General features: G+C 33.3%; 2 protein-coding genes across 2 annotated transcripts; both read right to left on the bottom strand.

Moving 5' to 3' along the window:
* Nucleotides 1–5,348: 5,348 nt before the first annotated feature.
* Nucleotides 5,349–12,101, bottom strand: LOC106776334 (long chain acyl-CoA synthetase 2). Its single transcript, XM_014663757.2, has 19 exons — nucleotides 11,571–12,101; nucleotides 10,856–10,919; nucleotides 10,491–10,580; nucleotides 10,339–10,395; nucleotides 9,905–9,953; nucleotides 9,654–9,730; nucleotides 9,062–9,101; nucleotides 8,880–8,974; nucleotides 8,614–8,778; nucleotides 8,306–8,416; nucleotides 8,121–8,208; nucleotides 7,914–7,980; nucleotides 7,764–7,839; nucleotides 7,570–7,687; nucleotides 6,720–6,965; nucleotides 6,497–6,636; nucleotides 5,964–6,146; nucleotides 5,760–5,879; nucleotides 5,349–5,617 (listed from the first exon to the last, which is right to left on the bottom strand). The coding sequence occupies exons 1-19, from the start codon at nucleotides 11,717–11,719 to the stop codon at nucleotides 5,570–5,572; spliced, it is 1,983 nt and encodes a 660-aa protein (XP_014519243.1). The 5' UTR covers nucleotides 11,720–12,101; the 3' UTR covers nucleotides 5,349–5,569.
* A 1,332-nt stretch (nucleotides 12,102–13,433) lies between these two features.
* Nucleotides 13,434–14,803, bottom strand: LOC106777288. The gene has a single exon (XM_014664861.2). The coding sequence runs from the start codon at nucleotides 14,700–14,702 to the stop codon at nucleotides 13,917–13,919; it is 786 nt and encodes a 261-aa protein (XP_014520347.1). The 5' UTR covers nucleotides 14,703–14,803; the 3' UTR covers nucleotides 13,434–13,916.
* Nucleotides 14,804–17,713: the final 2,910 nt, after the last annotated feature.

Genomic DNA, 17,713 nt, shown 5'->3' with positions numbered 1-17,713 from the left:
ATTTATTATTATGTTATTATTTAATATTTTTTTATTATCCCAAAAGTATTACGCCACGAATCTAAAAGAATTAAGAATCTATTATACTATGAATCCAAAAATAGCCCAACAACCATCCCGTCATCATTAGCACCATATCCCTACAAACAGTAGCCAACCGAGTAGCCTGAACCGCTCTAGATGGAGCCAAACCTTGGAGGACAACGTGATCAGCTTTGCCAGTGATATCGAGTCAAAGTTGTTTTGGACAATGACCCCAAAGAGCCAGAGGAAATCTTGTACGACCTAGGAAAAAACTAAAATATCTAAAAGGGTGGTTTGAATGTGAATAATATTAATTAAAATAAGGAAGTAAAGTGTAACACAAATGTGGTTAAAGCTCTTTGTTATGGGTTAGTGATCATTTATTTGATTCTTGTTGTGTGCATTGGATGTGTTCTAATTATTTTTATTATTTATAGTAATTGAACGTGTGGTGTGTGACTATGTTTGTATTGTTTGTGGTGCATGTGTATAGCAAGATAAATGTGATAGTTTGTTTGGTTTGATGTATTGGTTTAGTACTTAAGGATGGTGAGTTCGAAACTTGGCTAGAGTAGAAGTGATTTTTTTTTTTTGCGTTTTTGTAGAAGGTGATGAATTGTGGCACATTTGTTGAATCTAGTCACAGGCACAAGAGGTAACAAATCATTAAGGTGAATTAAGTGGCAATTGTTAGAGTGTATGCGCTGTAAGTTTTTTAGGGTTGGAGATTCTACTTAATATGCAAAAATAAGGAATAAGACAAAATAGAACATGAGTTTGTGGTGCACTTTTGGGATTAGAGTTATGTTTTGTGTATGAGAGAGCTAGTATAGAAATTGTGGAGTGGAAAAGAGGAAAAACAAGAGTTTAAGGGAAGAATTTTGCAGATATAAGGTAAGTAGAGTTGTTCCTTTCTTTTTGCTTTGTGTGATGTTGATATATTGATCATATGGTTATGGTTGTATATCTTTATTGTTGTTGGTGATCTTTTTGTGAGTATGTGTACATCCTATTGGTGTGGGGAAACACTCTGTATTTTATGATTCATGGTCTGGTTGCAGAAGAAGAAACGTTCATGTATGTGATTAAATCTTTAGTGTGTGCAATTATGATATTTATTCTTGCAATTGAGTGGATTTGGGTAAATGTTATGGTATTGATGGTTCATATGTTTGTTGCAATTTGTTTAGATAAATAGTAAATGTGTTGGTTCTATTAAAAAGTTTAGTTGACATAGATCATGTTTTGGTTGTTCAGTGCATGAATATTTTTTGTTAGAGTAATTTATATGAAAATCGTTAGTTGATGGACTCGTGCATAGTGATGTGTATAGTGAAATGGTGATACTAGTTAGTAAATCCATTTTTAAGAGGATCAAATTGTGAAGTGTTTTGAACGTGCTAGTTGAATTTTATTTGGGTTGTTTTATGGTTTTGAGTGGATGTTGAGCTGTTAGGCTTGAAACCATGTTGTTAAGTTAGTTAGGGTTGTTTTTAATGTTTGTTGCGTTGGTCCGTGCTATAGAATTTATGGAGTGAGAAAGTTTGTGTTGTGACAAGCTATTGGTGCTTGGAACCGAGTTCTTTATGGTTTGCTCTATGTTATTTGAGGTGGAACAGTAGAGTTTTAGATGGAAACTGAGGTGCTCAACAAGAAACTGCATTGTTCAAGTTGTTATATTTTATTGTTTCTTTAAATTGAACTTGAATTGATATATGTATGAACCGAGTTGTTGTAAGTGAAATCTAAATTGTTTAAGTATCATTCTGAGTTGTTTTATGGATAATCCATGTTGTTGAGTTGGGTTATTGTTTGTCGAGCTGGGTTAGTGGTTTTCAAGCTAGGTTAGTGTTTGGTTTGGTTGTGTAGTCAGTTAGCCGAGCTAGGTTGTCACGTTAGTTGACCAAGCTGGGCTATTGGATCAAATTCTTTGTGGTAAGACCGAATATCGTTTCCCAAGAGACTTCGTTATTACTCTACTATCGTATAATTACTAACTAATTTAAACTAAAGAATGATTCCATTTTTGTTTGATATTGTGCAATGAAAGTAAAAATTATGCATAAGTAAAAGTTTGAGCTACTTGGGGCCAAAACAAGTGAAAATGAGATGATTGATAACTATGTGGAATGAACATGTTGGAGAATGATTTCAACTAATTCCTTCCTACGCAAATGCACTACACTACCCTTCATCAATTACTTGTTCTTGTCAACTAGCTAAATTACTAAAACCCAATTCCTTGGTGAGATAGCNTAGGTTCATTTGTTAAATCCCAATCCCTTGGTAATCCACCAAACTCACCCGCATTAAGAAAAGAAGTTTATGACAACTAAAGGTCCTAGCTCTATCCCTAGACACTATTTCCCTTAGGTGTTTAGTCTAGTTCAAGGTTCACCCAATGTTTCCTAACCTTAAGTAAACCCCACAATCAAGCTATGGTTGATCAAGTCATAACTAGCATTAAGTAAAAGACAAAAACACCAACAAGCAATGAATGAAGCATTTTTCATTTAAGAACAAGTGCATTTACAAGAAGTTCTTAGTTTACATCACTCTCCAACAATAATGAACTTAGCTCTCCATTAATGGAGAGCTTGAGCTTACAATGGAATGAAAATAGTGAAGAAGAGACTCAAGGAGAAGGAGAGGAGAGCTCCCACTGTCCAGAACTAGCTCCAAGAGGTGCAAGAACGTTTCCCCAGGTCTCAGCCGCCAAGCAGATCCTAACCCTCGAAAACTGTGTTCCTTTTATAGGGTAGGGTGCCACATCAGACAATTTGCGCCCAGCGCCATTAAAGTGGCGCCCAGCGTGAAATACCCCTGGAAACAGTGGATTTTCACGCCCAGCGTGAGGAAGTTGCGCCCAACATGAAATCTTGCTGGAAACAGTCAGTTTTCACGCCCAGCGTGAGATGGGTGGCGCCCAGCGCCAGTCTAGGTGAGCTTCTTGGACTTCTTCTTTGTGGTCCTCCCTTGGTTCTCCACTCTTTATAACTTGAATGCCTTTCCAAAGTACTCAAAGTTCCTACAAAATTTGAGGAAAAGAGATGAAAACTCAAGTGTATAACCTAAGCTAAGTTTATTCACAAAGTTGGATAAAGAAGAGGATCAAGCATGTTTAAAGCTTCAGGAGTGTTGATTTGGCATGAAAAATGCACCATAAATAATGGTAAGAATTACCGTTATCAGACCTAGATTAAGAGGTTTTTAAATTCGCTATTGATGTTTTGAAGTTCGGTCACAAGTTTTTTACCTTGGCCAAATTGTTTGTGATGTTTACCGAGTTGTGTGCAGTTTTGGTCGAGTTATGTTGTTTCTTTGCCAAGTTGTGTATATTGATTTTCGAGTTATGTTTAAGCATGATCGAGTTGTTGTTGTAGGATAAGTTATTTGATGTGTTTTAACTCGTTGGTTCAGTTGATACTAGAAGACCGAGTTGGGTGTTATGTCTTTTGTTGTCGTAATTGTAAAGCCGAGTTTGGTTCATTTTTGTTTGAGGCTTTGGTAAGCCAAAGAAAAAGGAAGTTTGTTTCACCTTTAAGGCTTTAGGCTTAAGCATTGTAAGGCTTATGGAAGCTAGGGAAACGAATCTTGATCGTAAGACTTTAGGATTAAGTAGAGTTTACTCGTAAGACTTATGGAAGTAGGTAGAATGATTCTAGTTGTAAGGCTTTGTGCTTAAATAGAGTGTTACTCGTAAGGTTTATGAAAGCATGCAAGATGACTCTAAGACTTTGGTGAACAGTCAGAGGGATGGTAGGTTACGAGAAAGAAAAGACATAATGTTTGGTATTACTTGGTGGAAATATGTCTTTGAGTTTTGTATGAATATGGTTTGATTCATGGATGAAATTATTGGTTTGAGTAGTGTGGTTGTTGTGTATTATTATATTTTTTTTTCTTAAATCATTCTTGGTTGTTTATGTTTGTGCGATAATAATATAACTCGAGTTGTATATAGGATCATGTGTTGTTACAGAAGATGCTAAAGCTACCTAGAAAAAGGAGAAACATTGGAAATCATTTGGATTATTTTATGTATTTGAAATATGTATTTAAATTGAATTATTTTTTAACAGGTTTTGAGTTTGAATTAGAATAAAGTTTTTTCCAATTGGTTTAATGTTATTTTAAGTTCAGTGGTTGATGATGATATCAAAAGATAGTTACTTTTATAAATTACTAGTGATATCCTAACAAAAAGTGTTACATTTTGCAGTTATATACAAGGATGATAGATATTTCTGTTAAATTAGAACAAACTTTTATCAATAATATTTCAAAGAAGAAATTTATGGATACAATAAAATCGTAATTGATGAAAAAAATGTAAAAATGTATAAAGTATAAAAAGTTTACTTTTATACAATTACAGGCAACAATACATAATCATATTTGTACCTATTTCATTAAATCTTTAAAAAAAAGCTATAATTAACATTTAAAACACGTTGATGTTTACTATATGAAAGAAAGCAAGTTTGTGGTCACATATACACTAAAAAAACAAATAAACTATTGAACATAAATTAAAAAATAATAATACATTGATAATTTAAAAATAATAAGGCTAACTTGATTTAATTTAAAAAAAAATTATAAAAATTTAAGGCTAACTTGATTTAATTTAAAAAAATAACTTAGTTTTAGCCTTTACATAAGGCTAACTTGATTTAATTTAAAAAAAAAAATCAAAAGTGTTTAATTTATTTTAATTTAATTTTTTAATTCTAATCAAATTAAATTTATAAAAATAAAAGCTGATTTAATGAGTCTTCAATTTGAAAAATAGAAACATCATCTTGAAAAATAAGAATTGACATTTATCATGTTAGATAAAAAGACTAAACTTTAGATTAATTTATCTTTGTAAGAATACTAGAATCATAAATTTACATTTAACTATTTTTCCTACTCTTATAAATTAAAGGTTGGAAACAAATTTGTTTCGCATATGAAATCATGCAAGACAGCCACCACAATTTGAAAACTCTCTTCATTTAGAAGGTTGAAACTAATATTTTCTTCTAATATATTATTTGTTTTAAAGTTTTTTTGTGTAGTAAATTTGATATAGGTTTTAATTTTTCTTTTTCATTTGAAACCGATTCAATAAAGGGAAAAAAAATCAGTTTTACTAAAATTTAACTTTGAAAATGTGTATAAAACTAAAAAAATGTTTTTATGAAAAATACTATACAAATTCTATATAAACAACATATGATAATCTTGTACAAAGTGATAAAATAGAATATATTAAAACTGTGCATGACATAAATAAGAATTAAGGTATATGTTATAATTTTATTTCCCTAAGGACCTTTTGTATTTGGATTGGATTTCATATGCCAAAAGAAATAAATAAGTTGCATTGTCCACACAATTTATTATGTAATTTTTTTACAAAAAAGTTTCTGTTTCAACATACGAACTATTCTATCTATATTTATGATTTTTCACATGAGTAAATACAATGATGAACCAAAATATACAGAATGCCAAATGGATTTTGCTAGAATTCAGAAAAATCGTTGCACATGGTTCACTGCATTGCTCCCTTTGCTTCTCTGTATAGTTGATCAATGTGATCCTGCAAAAGTAGTGTTTATTGACTAACATATGATTGGAATTTACAGATAAACATTTGTTGCTGATGCATGGAAGCCAAAAACTGATGCAATTGTGAATCAAACTGCTAACTAAAAGGGTTATAAAAATGTTGACAACAGCACCTTATAGTACTTGAGCAATTGTGGTCTCTTCAATTTGAAAGTTGGAGTTATTAAATCTCTCTCCACGTCAAAGGGATTTGGGTCCAGGTGAATGGCTTTTAGCAGCTCAAATCCTCTGAGCTGAGAGTGTTTGTTTCATGTCAGATATAGCTAAAACAACCAGAAACTAGCTGCACAGCATAATGAACTACTATTTATACATACTTGGAGTTTCTGACCAGTGCTGTTGAGCTCATCCAAAATGTACTTTCTTGCTTTTAGATTGTCACATAATGATTTAAAATCATCACTCACATTGTGCACTACTGCCCAATCCTCAATGGCCTTTCTTTCAGGGACCACAACAGCCACCAAGAATGACTCAAAGCTGTTTCCATACACCCAAATCTGCATAACAAAGAAGTTTTTTTTTTTTTTTTATCAATTATTGGATCAGATAAATTTTAAATTTGTGATATTTGTTAGGTCTATTAAGGAGGAGATTCACAAGAGAGACACAAACATCAATAACATCTGAGTGCGACTAGAATTGACATCACTCTCTATCCAAAAGTTCTTGTTAGAGATCTTGCTTCAACTAGAAATAAAACAAATTTACAGTTTTATAAGTAGATACAAACATGTGTATTGCTTGATTGATGAAATTTTCTTGTAAATTTATATCTGAACAAAAAATGAATTCTCACTATTGTTTCTCTAGTTTTAATGACTGTCCTGTGAATGAACCAGAAACATACCGATGCTATAAGGGGGCATTGCAAATACTTGTTTTCAATATTCTCCACAGCAATATATTCTCCTTGAGATAATTTGAAGATATTCTTCTTCCTATCAATAATTTTCATGGCTCCATTTGGTTGCCACTCTCCAATGTCTCCTGTAATGATGTATTTGTATTTGAATTCTTTTGCTTATTTACAAATCACTGAATTTTGAATTAAAAAGAACAACATTGCTTACCTGTGTGAAACCAACCATCAACCATAACCTCTTTGGTCAGATCTTCACGCTTGTGATAACCAGAGAACAAGGTATTTCCTCTCAGACAAATTTCTCCTCGGGCTACATTGGAAAGTGCATTATATTCCATCTCTGGCACAGATTCAAGCCTGGCTTCAATGGTTGTCATGGGAACTCCAACTGTTCCTGTCATAGAATACACATCACCTATGGCAGTGAAACACCCAGCACAACTTTCAGTAAGACCTGCCACATCAAAATGATAATAAATTAATATGATCATGCACATGCACACAATTACATGTCACAATTATATCAAAATCATGCTAGAATTCTTTTATAGTATTGAACCATCATTTCTAGAACTATCAAATTGGCCTAACCCACAGATCATTCAAGTCAACCTTTGGTCCAAGTTGATTCGTCTCAATCTTTGATCTAAGTAATTCGTCATGAATTTTAGTATGGTTTGACTCGGTTCGACCTTCCACTTTGGCCTTGATGATAACCTACCTTAGAAGAGAGCTTTGGGGAATGGACATTTTGAGGCCCCTCATTTGGTTGGCCAATAAAATAAAAGTTTTTTTAGAAGTGGATTCGGGTTGGCACATGGACCATGAGTTTAATTGGCACCTCTAATCATTTCTATTTTTAAGTGAGTTTCTGAAAATTAAGTCCTTGATTCAGAAAGCTTTGATATACTTTTTCTCTATAGTAGAATATAAATATACCATACCATATCCTTGTGATAATGTTGACACCTCTAATCATTTCTATTTTTTAAGTGAGTTTCTGAAAATTAAGTCCTTGATTCAGAAAGATTTGATATACTTTTTCTCATATACCATACCATATCCTTGTGATAATGTAGATCCACTGGTAACCCTCATAAACTCTTCCACATGCCTAGGCAAAGGAGCAGCTCCTGATAACAGGATGCGAACACGTCCACCCAGTGCTTGTTTTGTCTATCATTGAAACTTATATTTTAGTTTAGAACCAAAGTTTATGAAAACAACACATGAAGTTAGAGTACTATTATACCTTGTCAAACACAAGCCTATCAAACAGAGGTGCTGCTTTGTGTTGTGGAAGACCCTTCTCCAGATACTTTAGCTTGCTGTCATTAGACTCCAAATTAGTTTACACAAACATACAGATAACTTCACACTTGAGTTTAATCATGAAACATACTAGTTGTAAGCATACTGAAACAATGTACTCCGCAGTACTCCTGCTGAGGCAAGTCTGCTTTTGATACCTTCAAATGAAGAGCTTATTTATTGGATAATGTAGTCATACAAAGATCAGAATTTAATAACACTGTTTAAGATTTTGATTCTGATTTAAATATGGTAGTCACAGAATCAAAGATGATCATAAGAAGCATTCTTGTTTTACCAGNACAAATACGATCATAAACTCTAGGAACACCACAAAATATAGTTGGTTGAAGTGCCTGAACATCTTCTAGCAAAAACCTGACATCCTGCATGAATCAACAAGTAAAATCCCTAAGGACATTAAAACAGAACATTTAAAGAAAGAGCCAAAAACTAATTCTATCAGGTGAATCAAAATCTTACTCCTTGCCAAAATCCTATCGATGAGCCCTTGGAGATGCAATAGGTCTCCATTATTTGGTCATATACGTGAGCAAGAGGAAGAAAGGAGAAGTACACATCGTCTTCTGCTGCCTAAAAATATTACAAAAATTGTCTTGTCACTGTCAGTTATCAGAACTGGGTTTAAGAAATTATGTTCCATTTGAAAATCATCGTGACATTTGTCAAGATGGAAGCCAAAGAAAGATTGGGGTGGCATAGTTCCCTGAGTCAATATTATAATTTATATGTGATGAAACTAATTAAGCTTCAAGGAAAATGGTTCTTACCACTCTGTCTGTTAACATAAGTATGTGGTCAACAGACAACACTTCAGCCATGAAAGCCTCATTCTTAATAACAACGCCTTTGGGATCTCCAGTTGTTCCACTTGTATACATTATTGTGCAAATGTCTGTCTTCTTTTTCAATGGTAAATCCCAATCCAGACATCCCTAGAACAAGGATTAAAAGGTTAATATCTCAGAATACTCAGAAAAGAAGACTCATGATTCTGACTTTGAGCACCAATTGAAAACCAGATTTAATATCTTACCATCTGGAGAAACTCTTCCCACGAGAAGCAGGACACACCATGCTCCTCAGCTTCCTTCTTTTGTGTGGTCGATACACTTCCAAAGCTCACAATTGCTACATCAATAATTAGAACTCGGTCAGCATGGAATGGAGGTAAGACCCTTAATCTATGAGTAACTAAAACATCAATGCTTCACCTACTTTTAAGATTTGAAGAACACTGCACAAGACATGACAAAATCTGTGGAAAAAGATGTTAGTTCACTCGGGAAATTCAATGGATAACTTGCTAATTACAACTGATTTCTATAAAAGACAGCATTAAAAAGGACTTGCAGTAGGCATTACATATTTCCAAGACCTGACTTTACACTACTGCTCTAAGCAACTTGCTGATAGTAACATCATATAATAGCTTATGTATACATTCAATTCACCTAATGAAGTTCTCATCACAGTTTATGAGGAGACAAGACCAAGATAGTTATGTGTTGAAAGTTGCATGCAAAATATGACAAATTAATTGTTAACTCGTGTAATGATGATCCTTCTATGGCAAGCATGTACACTAGGGGGGTAAAATATGAGGAAGAATTAGGTAAGCTAATCCTAGTGAGTTTGAAGGTTCAAGCAAAGCCATATCATCAAATTATGAAACAGCAAAATTATCTGTCACACTCACTGAATCCAAGGTTACTAAGCAAATATGGTAATATTAGAAATAGAGGAATTCAATGTTTTGGAAAATCTAGAAGTAGTAAAAGAAAACTGTGCTCAAAGAACTAGAACATACTGATTGAATTTTTTTTTCCTGAACAAATGCAATTGAAACTTCAGCATGATTTATGATAAACTCCACTGCATTAGGACCTGGTAAGCATAAAACCAAGACAAAGCCAAAGTCAATTACTAGCTTGCAGAATTACAGACTGAATGAGTGTTGAGCAAGAGAAACTTGATGATATATGCTCCAATTTGTGTCCACAAAAATGTTTCAAATGGTAAAAGCAAACTAAAACATTTGTTAAGTCAGAATACACATACCAAGGGTGTCATATAAGGGAACATATGACACTGCACAGCTATTGCAAGCCTGCAAAACAGCAAAGCGGAATCAAGTGAAGCCCCACCGGAATATCAACTAAATAGTATTGCAATTACAATTTAAGGAAATTTTACATTGTAATTCAATCTCAAATATTTAGGTAGAATAGTTTAATTACTTTTATGATTAGTAATTTAAAGTCATACCAATGATGATTTTCGATTGGTTGATGACATATTAGAATAAAAACAATATACACTATATAGGTATAAACCACACCGTACAAATCAATTTTATAGAATTGAGATAAACTTAAAATTTACTTCTGATATGATGTAAGCAAAATTATGTTATGGCATTGGATTTAAACTCTTAGATACGAGGCTTTGTTAAAGGAAAAATAATATATGATGATACTAAGAAAGTGGTATACCTCCATTGCAATGATCCATTCAGGGCAGTTGGATCCATATATGCCACAACGATCTCCCTGTGATTTAAAACCATTAGTCAGACTATCAATTTCCCATTATTCAGTGATTCAATGCAATTATCTTGAAAGAACAAGGAATGTTGCAAACTCACCGGATTAACACCACGGCTCCTCATGGCAAAACCCAGTTTCAAGGCAGCATCATAAACCTCTTGATATGTAAGCCATACATAGGAACCCGCCTGTAAATTCACCTCAACGTTCACATGATGTTTTCAAAAATTTGAGGATAAATTTGTTTTCCCAAATAATTTAGACTCTTAGAGCTATCCTAACAAGAGAACTTGTCTTCATTTCCTCAAGTTAGGTAAAAGGTGACATGTAAGCATAAAAAAGTCTAACAATCAATGAAGAGAGTACTAGTTCTATTAGTGTGTTGTGTCACTTTTTACTTAAGGGGACAATGAACAAAAATAGGAGATTTTAATTCTAAGTTCCATAAAAATGGAGTTGATACCTTAGATTCTGTTTTTTGACGCCTACCAAGCATTTTGCTGTTGGGGTTCCTCTTAACAGAGTCCCTGCCAAATGAAGCACCAAAACTGAATAAGAAGTGGTGTATTGCTTTTCTTTTCTTATATAGAAAATTCACATCAAATAGTCATTTGATACAATTTTGGAGGAAGAACTTTACATCTAACTGATAAATTGAGAAATTGTAGTAAAGAAAATTAAAAAAAAAAATACTTAAAATTAGCAAGAAAATATACATAAAAATCAGTACTAGCACAGTTGGATAAAAGTATAATAATGTTACTTCTTAATATGGGGCAAAAAAAAGATACACTTCCATTCGAATTTTGCCGCTCTAAACTGAATAATGATTAAATAAGTGAACAGATTTATTGATGAAAAAAAAAAAAAAAAAACTTTGGCATTGTAACACAGTCATTATTTGCCATGTAAGTGCATGAATACTGTATGTTAATTTTCTCATCAGGGACTATAATTACTCACTTTACCCTCTAAAGTAAGTAAGTATTTAGAAGAGATTCCCTGAATGTGAGCATTGTGATGTTGATCTATGTCATAAACACAACAAAACAGATAAAATTTTCCTACAAAATGACTCAATGCATCACAGAAGACAAATGATTTAAGAATTTGGAGTGTATGAGAGATCAAAATGTAGTATTTAGTAAAAGAAAAGTAAAGAAAAGTGTGTTTGAGACCTGAAGAAATCCCAAGGTGATTCCAAATGAGAAGGAACTTCCAAGAGAGCATCTTTAGCATAAATGCTCCTATAGACAGGACCTGCAGATGGTTTTCCATCAGTTGCAGGCCTTCCCTCTTCAACCTTCACAGTAAAAGTCTCTGGCATTGTAAGATGGAAAGGAATGTGCAGGTGTGTGTCTCAGAACTGTGTCTAGGGGATGATGATGATGATAATGATCAAAGTGGAGTTATATGTGAGATAATAAATACAAAGGGGTGTGGATAAATCAAATTTCAAAGGAAGAAGAAATGCATGTGAACCAGCAATGTGGGGGTTGAGCCAGAGCAATAAATTCAGTGTTTACTTTTGCTACACATTTTCTGAACAAATTTTTGTAGCTGGTTTTAATGCTACCCTCTTTCACCTCTTCTGTCACTTTTCTGTTTGCATGTTTTCAACAACACAACCCCTTGTCAGCATTTATATTGGATGCAAAAATTTGGTGAAGCTAAGAGACAAATTAGGAAACACAAACAAACAAAATAAAGGGCATACAAACTTTTGGTTCTCATTAAAAACAAGAAAAATATATGTTTAATTCACACTTATAAAGAGACTAATAGAATATAAATATAAGTTAAAAGTCTTATAATAAGCAGAAATAATATAAAAAGAAAAACATAAATATTATGTTTTAAGTTTTTATATTGAAAGTAGTGTAAACTTTTTTTTTATGGAAAGTTCATATATTAGAAGTAGTAAATATTTTTTGTAGGTCTATCCCAGTAAATAAAATTCCAGCTGATATAACTCATTCTCACCTAATTTTTTCATTCTTGAAAACTTGCTAAAGAAATATGATCTTAGTTTTACTTATGGAAGGGAGATGTTGGTTTCATTTGTATCAATATAAAAGTTTAAAAGAATTATAAAATAGTGAGAGGAGTACTTGAAGTTTTAAAATTTTAACTTGATCTTTCCTATGTTTACTTTTTTCTAATAGAAAATTGATATTTATACATAAGAAATTTATTTATTTTTATTTCTAGTTTTTAAATATGTTTATACTGTATTGTTTATTTTACCTATTGTACTATTTACAATATATATATCTCCATGATATTGATAGAAAATTGTTTTTGGATATTCATCATATATTATGCTATTAATTTTACTCTTTCCATTTTCAAAAAGTCATAGTTTTATTCTAATATTCAATTTTACATCTTTTATTCCTTTCACTTTGTGCAACATCTCTTCCCATCTTCCAATTTGCAAATTCTAAACAAGTTGGTGAAGATGGATTGAAAAATTAAACCATAATAGGAATATAGTCATTGGGTGGTAAACCATAGAAGAACAACAAAAATAAGTTTGTTGGGTAATGTTAGGTTAATGGAATAATTTCATGCATGAAGTTGAAAATTGGTGTGACAAAACATATGATTAGGTGGAATATGATGTAATTGGATATGATATGAAGGTGGGAGAAAAGTTGAACATTAGTTTGGTGGCCAATTGAAAAGATAGCCATTCATAATTCATACCTAACTTTGTGTGCTACCATTAATGTTCCATGTAACATTAATTACCAAAGGCATGTAGCACCACAAGTGGTGGGTAATACTAAAACTTCCTCATATGCCAATTTTCATCATTTCTATGTAAGGACGTGGAAATTATGGAATTATAATTGTTGATTGAGAAGTTAAAAAAATATATTAACTACATAATATTTTTGTTAATGTTATTGTGGCATGATTTTAATCATTATTTGTAGTTTTAGTTTTTGTAGAGCATTCATATTCAATAACTTTTTTGTTTTAAAATATTTTATGAAATAAATATCTAGACTTTGGTACATTCGTGTAAAGTGGGTCAAAATAAATCAGATTATGATGTTAATTTGAGTGGTAAGAGAAAAAGAAAAAGAGAGGTGTGAGTAGCGAAATCTATCACTGGGACATGTAATTTGGGTTTAAAGGCCCATGAAAAAAGTTTAATTACTTTATATAGTCCTACGTTTTTCTACAACACTCCTATTTTTCTAAATACCTATTTTGCCCTTTTTGATTTATATATTTTCAGAGCAAACAAAAAAATTGTTAAAATAACATTTTCCTAATTAATTTGCATCATTCTTGAATTGATATATGCAACATCACCTCACTTCTCAATTTCGAGTGAATCAAGAAATTATTGTATGATTGAGCACAACGTGATCCATCTCAACCAATATTTACAAATTGCATTTTTTTTCAATTTATACAAATCCAAAGATTTAATATATATTATATCACTTGTAAAACAAGATAAGATGATATGATATAGCAAATCGTATAACAATTTCTCCTTCCAAATGTCAAGCTCGGGAGACCAACGATCCCACAATGCCGGCAATAAGAGTGGTGGGATCACCTAGCACCGCCGACACCACCACCTGAACGGCTACTCCGGCCACCTCACAGCACCTCCTAACCCTACCACCTTTCCCCCCTCTCCCCTTGTGGCAACCACTCTCAACGACACTCTTCAACCCCCCACCCTCATGCCAACTCTCCAGCACCATCTCCCTCACACACGCCACATGCAAGTTATACCTTTTGCATGACGACCTGTAGCTCCACCCCCGCCCCTTCTGCCCGCACCGGTGACATGTCGACCTCACCGTCCGGTACAAGAGCAGTCTCACCTCATTTTTATCATTACCTTCCTTATTGTCGTCACTGCCGATAACTGTTGGCAGTTTGGCACAACAAGGATGGAGGTCGAAACCACATGAGAAGCAGTGGTAGAGGAAGCCTTTAACGGGTTTCTCACAGGCGTTGCAGTAACGGGGAGTGTCGCCAGGAGGATGAGAGAGAAAGTGGAAGGAACATTTAGGGTAGAAAGGGTGGAAGAGTGAAGGAGAAGGAATGGAACAATGAGTGTGGAGGTCGAAGTCGCATAAGGAGCAGCTATAGCGTGAGCCTATGCCTAATTCCTTGCAGCCGTCACATTGGAAGGGAGATTCGGAGTAGTCAAACGTTAGCTTGTGTTGTTTGTGGCTGAAGTGAGATATCTCGCTGAATTTCTTGTTAGGTGTTGTTTCATGTTGATCATGATGGTGTTTAGGGTTTTGAGAATTGGACTTGAATGAAGTGTACATGGTTAATTTGAATATGTTTGTTTAGGAAAGTTTTTGGAGTGAAGTATGAGAGTAGGAAACCTATATATACACACAAGGTACGAAAGAATTTTATGAATGAATTTGTGGTGTTTATTTGGAGACGAAGGTAATGGTGAAGATAGAAAAATGGTGAGGTGAAGGGAATCCATGCATGAAGGGAGAAAGAGGTCGACATAAGGCATATCATTATTTAGGTCTTGTGCCCCACAAGAGAATATATCCCTAAGTTTTTTTTTTTTATATATATTTTCATTGGACGATATATTCTTAATTAACCATAAACCTAATGTTTGAAAGATTAGGGCAATAAATTTTGTAATATATTATATAATTAATGAGGCAGAGAATGAAAGCTACGAGGCATGAAATGCACGCAACATAAAGTTTTGAAAGAAGGAAAGAACGAAGGCATAAATTCTTTATCCCAATAATTTAACTTTTATAGCTTCTAACTACAATTGTATATATATATGCTTTTCATGAAGACAAATTTTAGTTTTAAAAACACTTCTTTTTTCTATACTGTCTTGAAATTTTATGAAACTGGATTTGAATTTAAGAAATATAATTAAGTTAAATAATCATATAAAAAAATTATAATGAAAAAATGAAAAAGAAACTGTTGACACGTGTGACGAGGAGAGTGGTGTTTGAGTAGTAGGCGAGATGAATGATTGGAGAGAATCTATATATATTCTAGACTGTCTCTTTAAGAACAAAGTGAAGAGAATAAAGTAACGTAGGTGAAGAAGAATAATTAAGGAGGTTTTGTTTTTGTTCCCTCTTTTATCTACTTTCATATTTTGACCATTGTTTTCTTTTACCTCTGAAACAAAACAAGCATTATGAATCTTCCAGAAAGTGCAACTCATTTGTTTTGATACTTACTTCATTTAATTGCACTTGCACAAGAATCTTACTAAGTCTCATATAGGTTGAAAGGAAAATAAATTTTGAGAATAATTTTTAATGAATTACCTGTTATTTCTAGATTATTTTCATTATGTTTGATATAGTTTTTTTATTAATTTAACCTATAATAAATTTGGTGGTATCATTCAATTGTTAGTTCACAAAATGCATGTTTGAACATGAGACTAACCCATATCTTCTACTTCATTCTTCTTCTTTTTTCCTTTACTGTCTAACTCACCCTTTGTACACTACCAAAGATTTGGTTTCGCAAAGTGTGATATAACATGGTGAATCAATATTTGTAAGAAATAATTTGTACTGAATATATATATATATATATATATATATATATATATTCATGAATGTGATTGTAGTTATTTTTTATCTTATCTTTGTCATGAAAAAGAATAAAAATATTCCTACTACCAGCTTTACCTGTCATTATGATGAAAAATATATATTTTTTAATCAAAATTTTAAACGAGTCTAGCATTTTTTTATTTATTTATTTATTTATTTATTTATTATTATTATTATTATTATTATTATTATTATTATTATTATTATTATTATTATTAGTAGTAGTAGTAGTAGTAATAGTAGTAGAAGTAGTAATAGGTTAAATTACTTCTGCAATCTCTATTTTTGTTGAGTTTTCTCAAATAGGTCTCTTTTTTATTTTATTTTTTAATTAGGTTTTTAAAAGTGAAAAATTGAAGGCAATTGACTCCTTGTCATTAAATTGAATTAACCGAGTTAACTTTCTCATGAGTTGTCAGTTTGACCTGGAATATTTTAAATAAGTGGTCATTATGTTAGATTATGTGGCATATGTTTACGTGGAATATATAATTAAAAAATATATTTCGTGATTTGTTGTCACAGGATCACTGTTTCTCGCATAGCAGCACCAACAACAACCGCAACCACTATCAACGTGCAACCAAACTCTGGCCACCACCACGCCATCCTCTATAGCACGAACTCACCGCCGTCAATACGGTTCAAGCTCAAAACGTGCAACCATGGCAGCCTTCTTCATCATCCTTATTCGTGCCATGAAACCTGCACAAAGTAAAGCCCAAAAATCATTAAACTTGAACGCTACTTCATCTCCATCAACGCAAAACCCTAAATCGCATTTGAGCTCTCCAATTGCATATGAATCGCAAACCCTAGTCGCGCAAAACCCAGAATCATGAACTCCTTGCGCCGCCGCGAGACCATGCCATGAGAGCTTCAGCACCTTCGTTTCTCCTTCCTCAAGTAATTGTGAGAACCAGCGCAAGTCTTCTTCACAAATCCACCAACCTGCAAACCCAAAGACATCACAAAACACAGAAACAAAAACTCATTGAAAGTTCATCTCTCGCGTAAACAGAAACATGAGAAAACCCTCAATATCAAAGGGGAGCCCCCTAGGAGACATTGGACTCCACTCCAATCTCGAACTCTATGAATCTGTGATTTGTTGCGTCTTTAATCTCGAATCCAATTTGATTTTAGTAAACCCTAATTTGGTGTGCTTACTTTCATATTTCAGAAGCATGAGTATACAAAAAAGAAGTCCAACTTTGAGTTCTCTTGACAGTGGCATACTCGTTTGTTGCCATAGCATACTCAGAGGTGTACAACATCATAAGCAACATCATCCATAAGAATGTACGTCCAACCGAAAAGGTCCACTATATGATTACCCCATTGGAAATGGGTAGCGTACTTACGAACTTCATGCACGACCAACTCATATCTAGGAATTTTTGGAAGATTCAATGGCCCATTTAGTTGTGATGTCAACACAAATCTCTTAGACGGTGTAGCCATTACGCTCTTTTGTGGCCTTCACCATGCCCTTGACTTGATCCTCGTCCCTAATCAGACCCTTATTTGTAACATGTATAGGTATAGTAACGTTATTTACTGTTGCCAAGCTCTGCTTGAACGACCCTGATCTTGTGACGACGACCCAAGTGACGATGATGACGAAGAGGCATCATCCACGTTGCCTTTTTGACTAAAGGAACCTTCCAATTATAGGACATGTTGCACCACCACCAGCATTAGATACAGTACCA

Source organism: Vigna radiata, chromosome 11 (genome assembly GCF_000741045.1).
Source record: "Vigna radiata var. radiata cultivar VC1973A chromosome 11, Vradiata_ver6, whole genome shotgun sequence".
Taxonomy (NCBI): Eukaryota; Viridiplantae; Streptophyta; class Magnoliopsida; order Fabales; family Fabaceae; genus Vigna; species Vigna radiata.
Note: the sequence above shows the minus strand (reverse complement) of the source record. Positions and strands in the feature narration are given on the sequence as shown.

Coding starts and splice junctions, on each gene's coding strand:
- LOC106777288 (XM_014664861.2), bottom strand. CDS start 14,702: ATGTACACTTCATTCAAGTCCAATTCTCAAAACCCTAAACACCATCAT.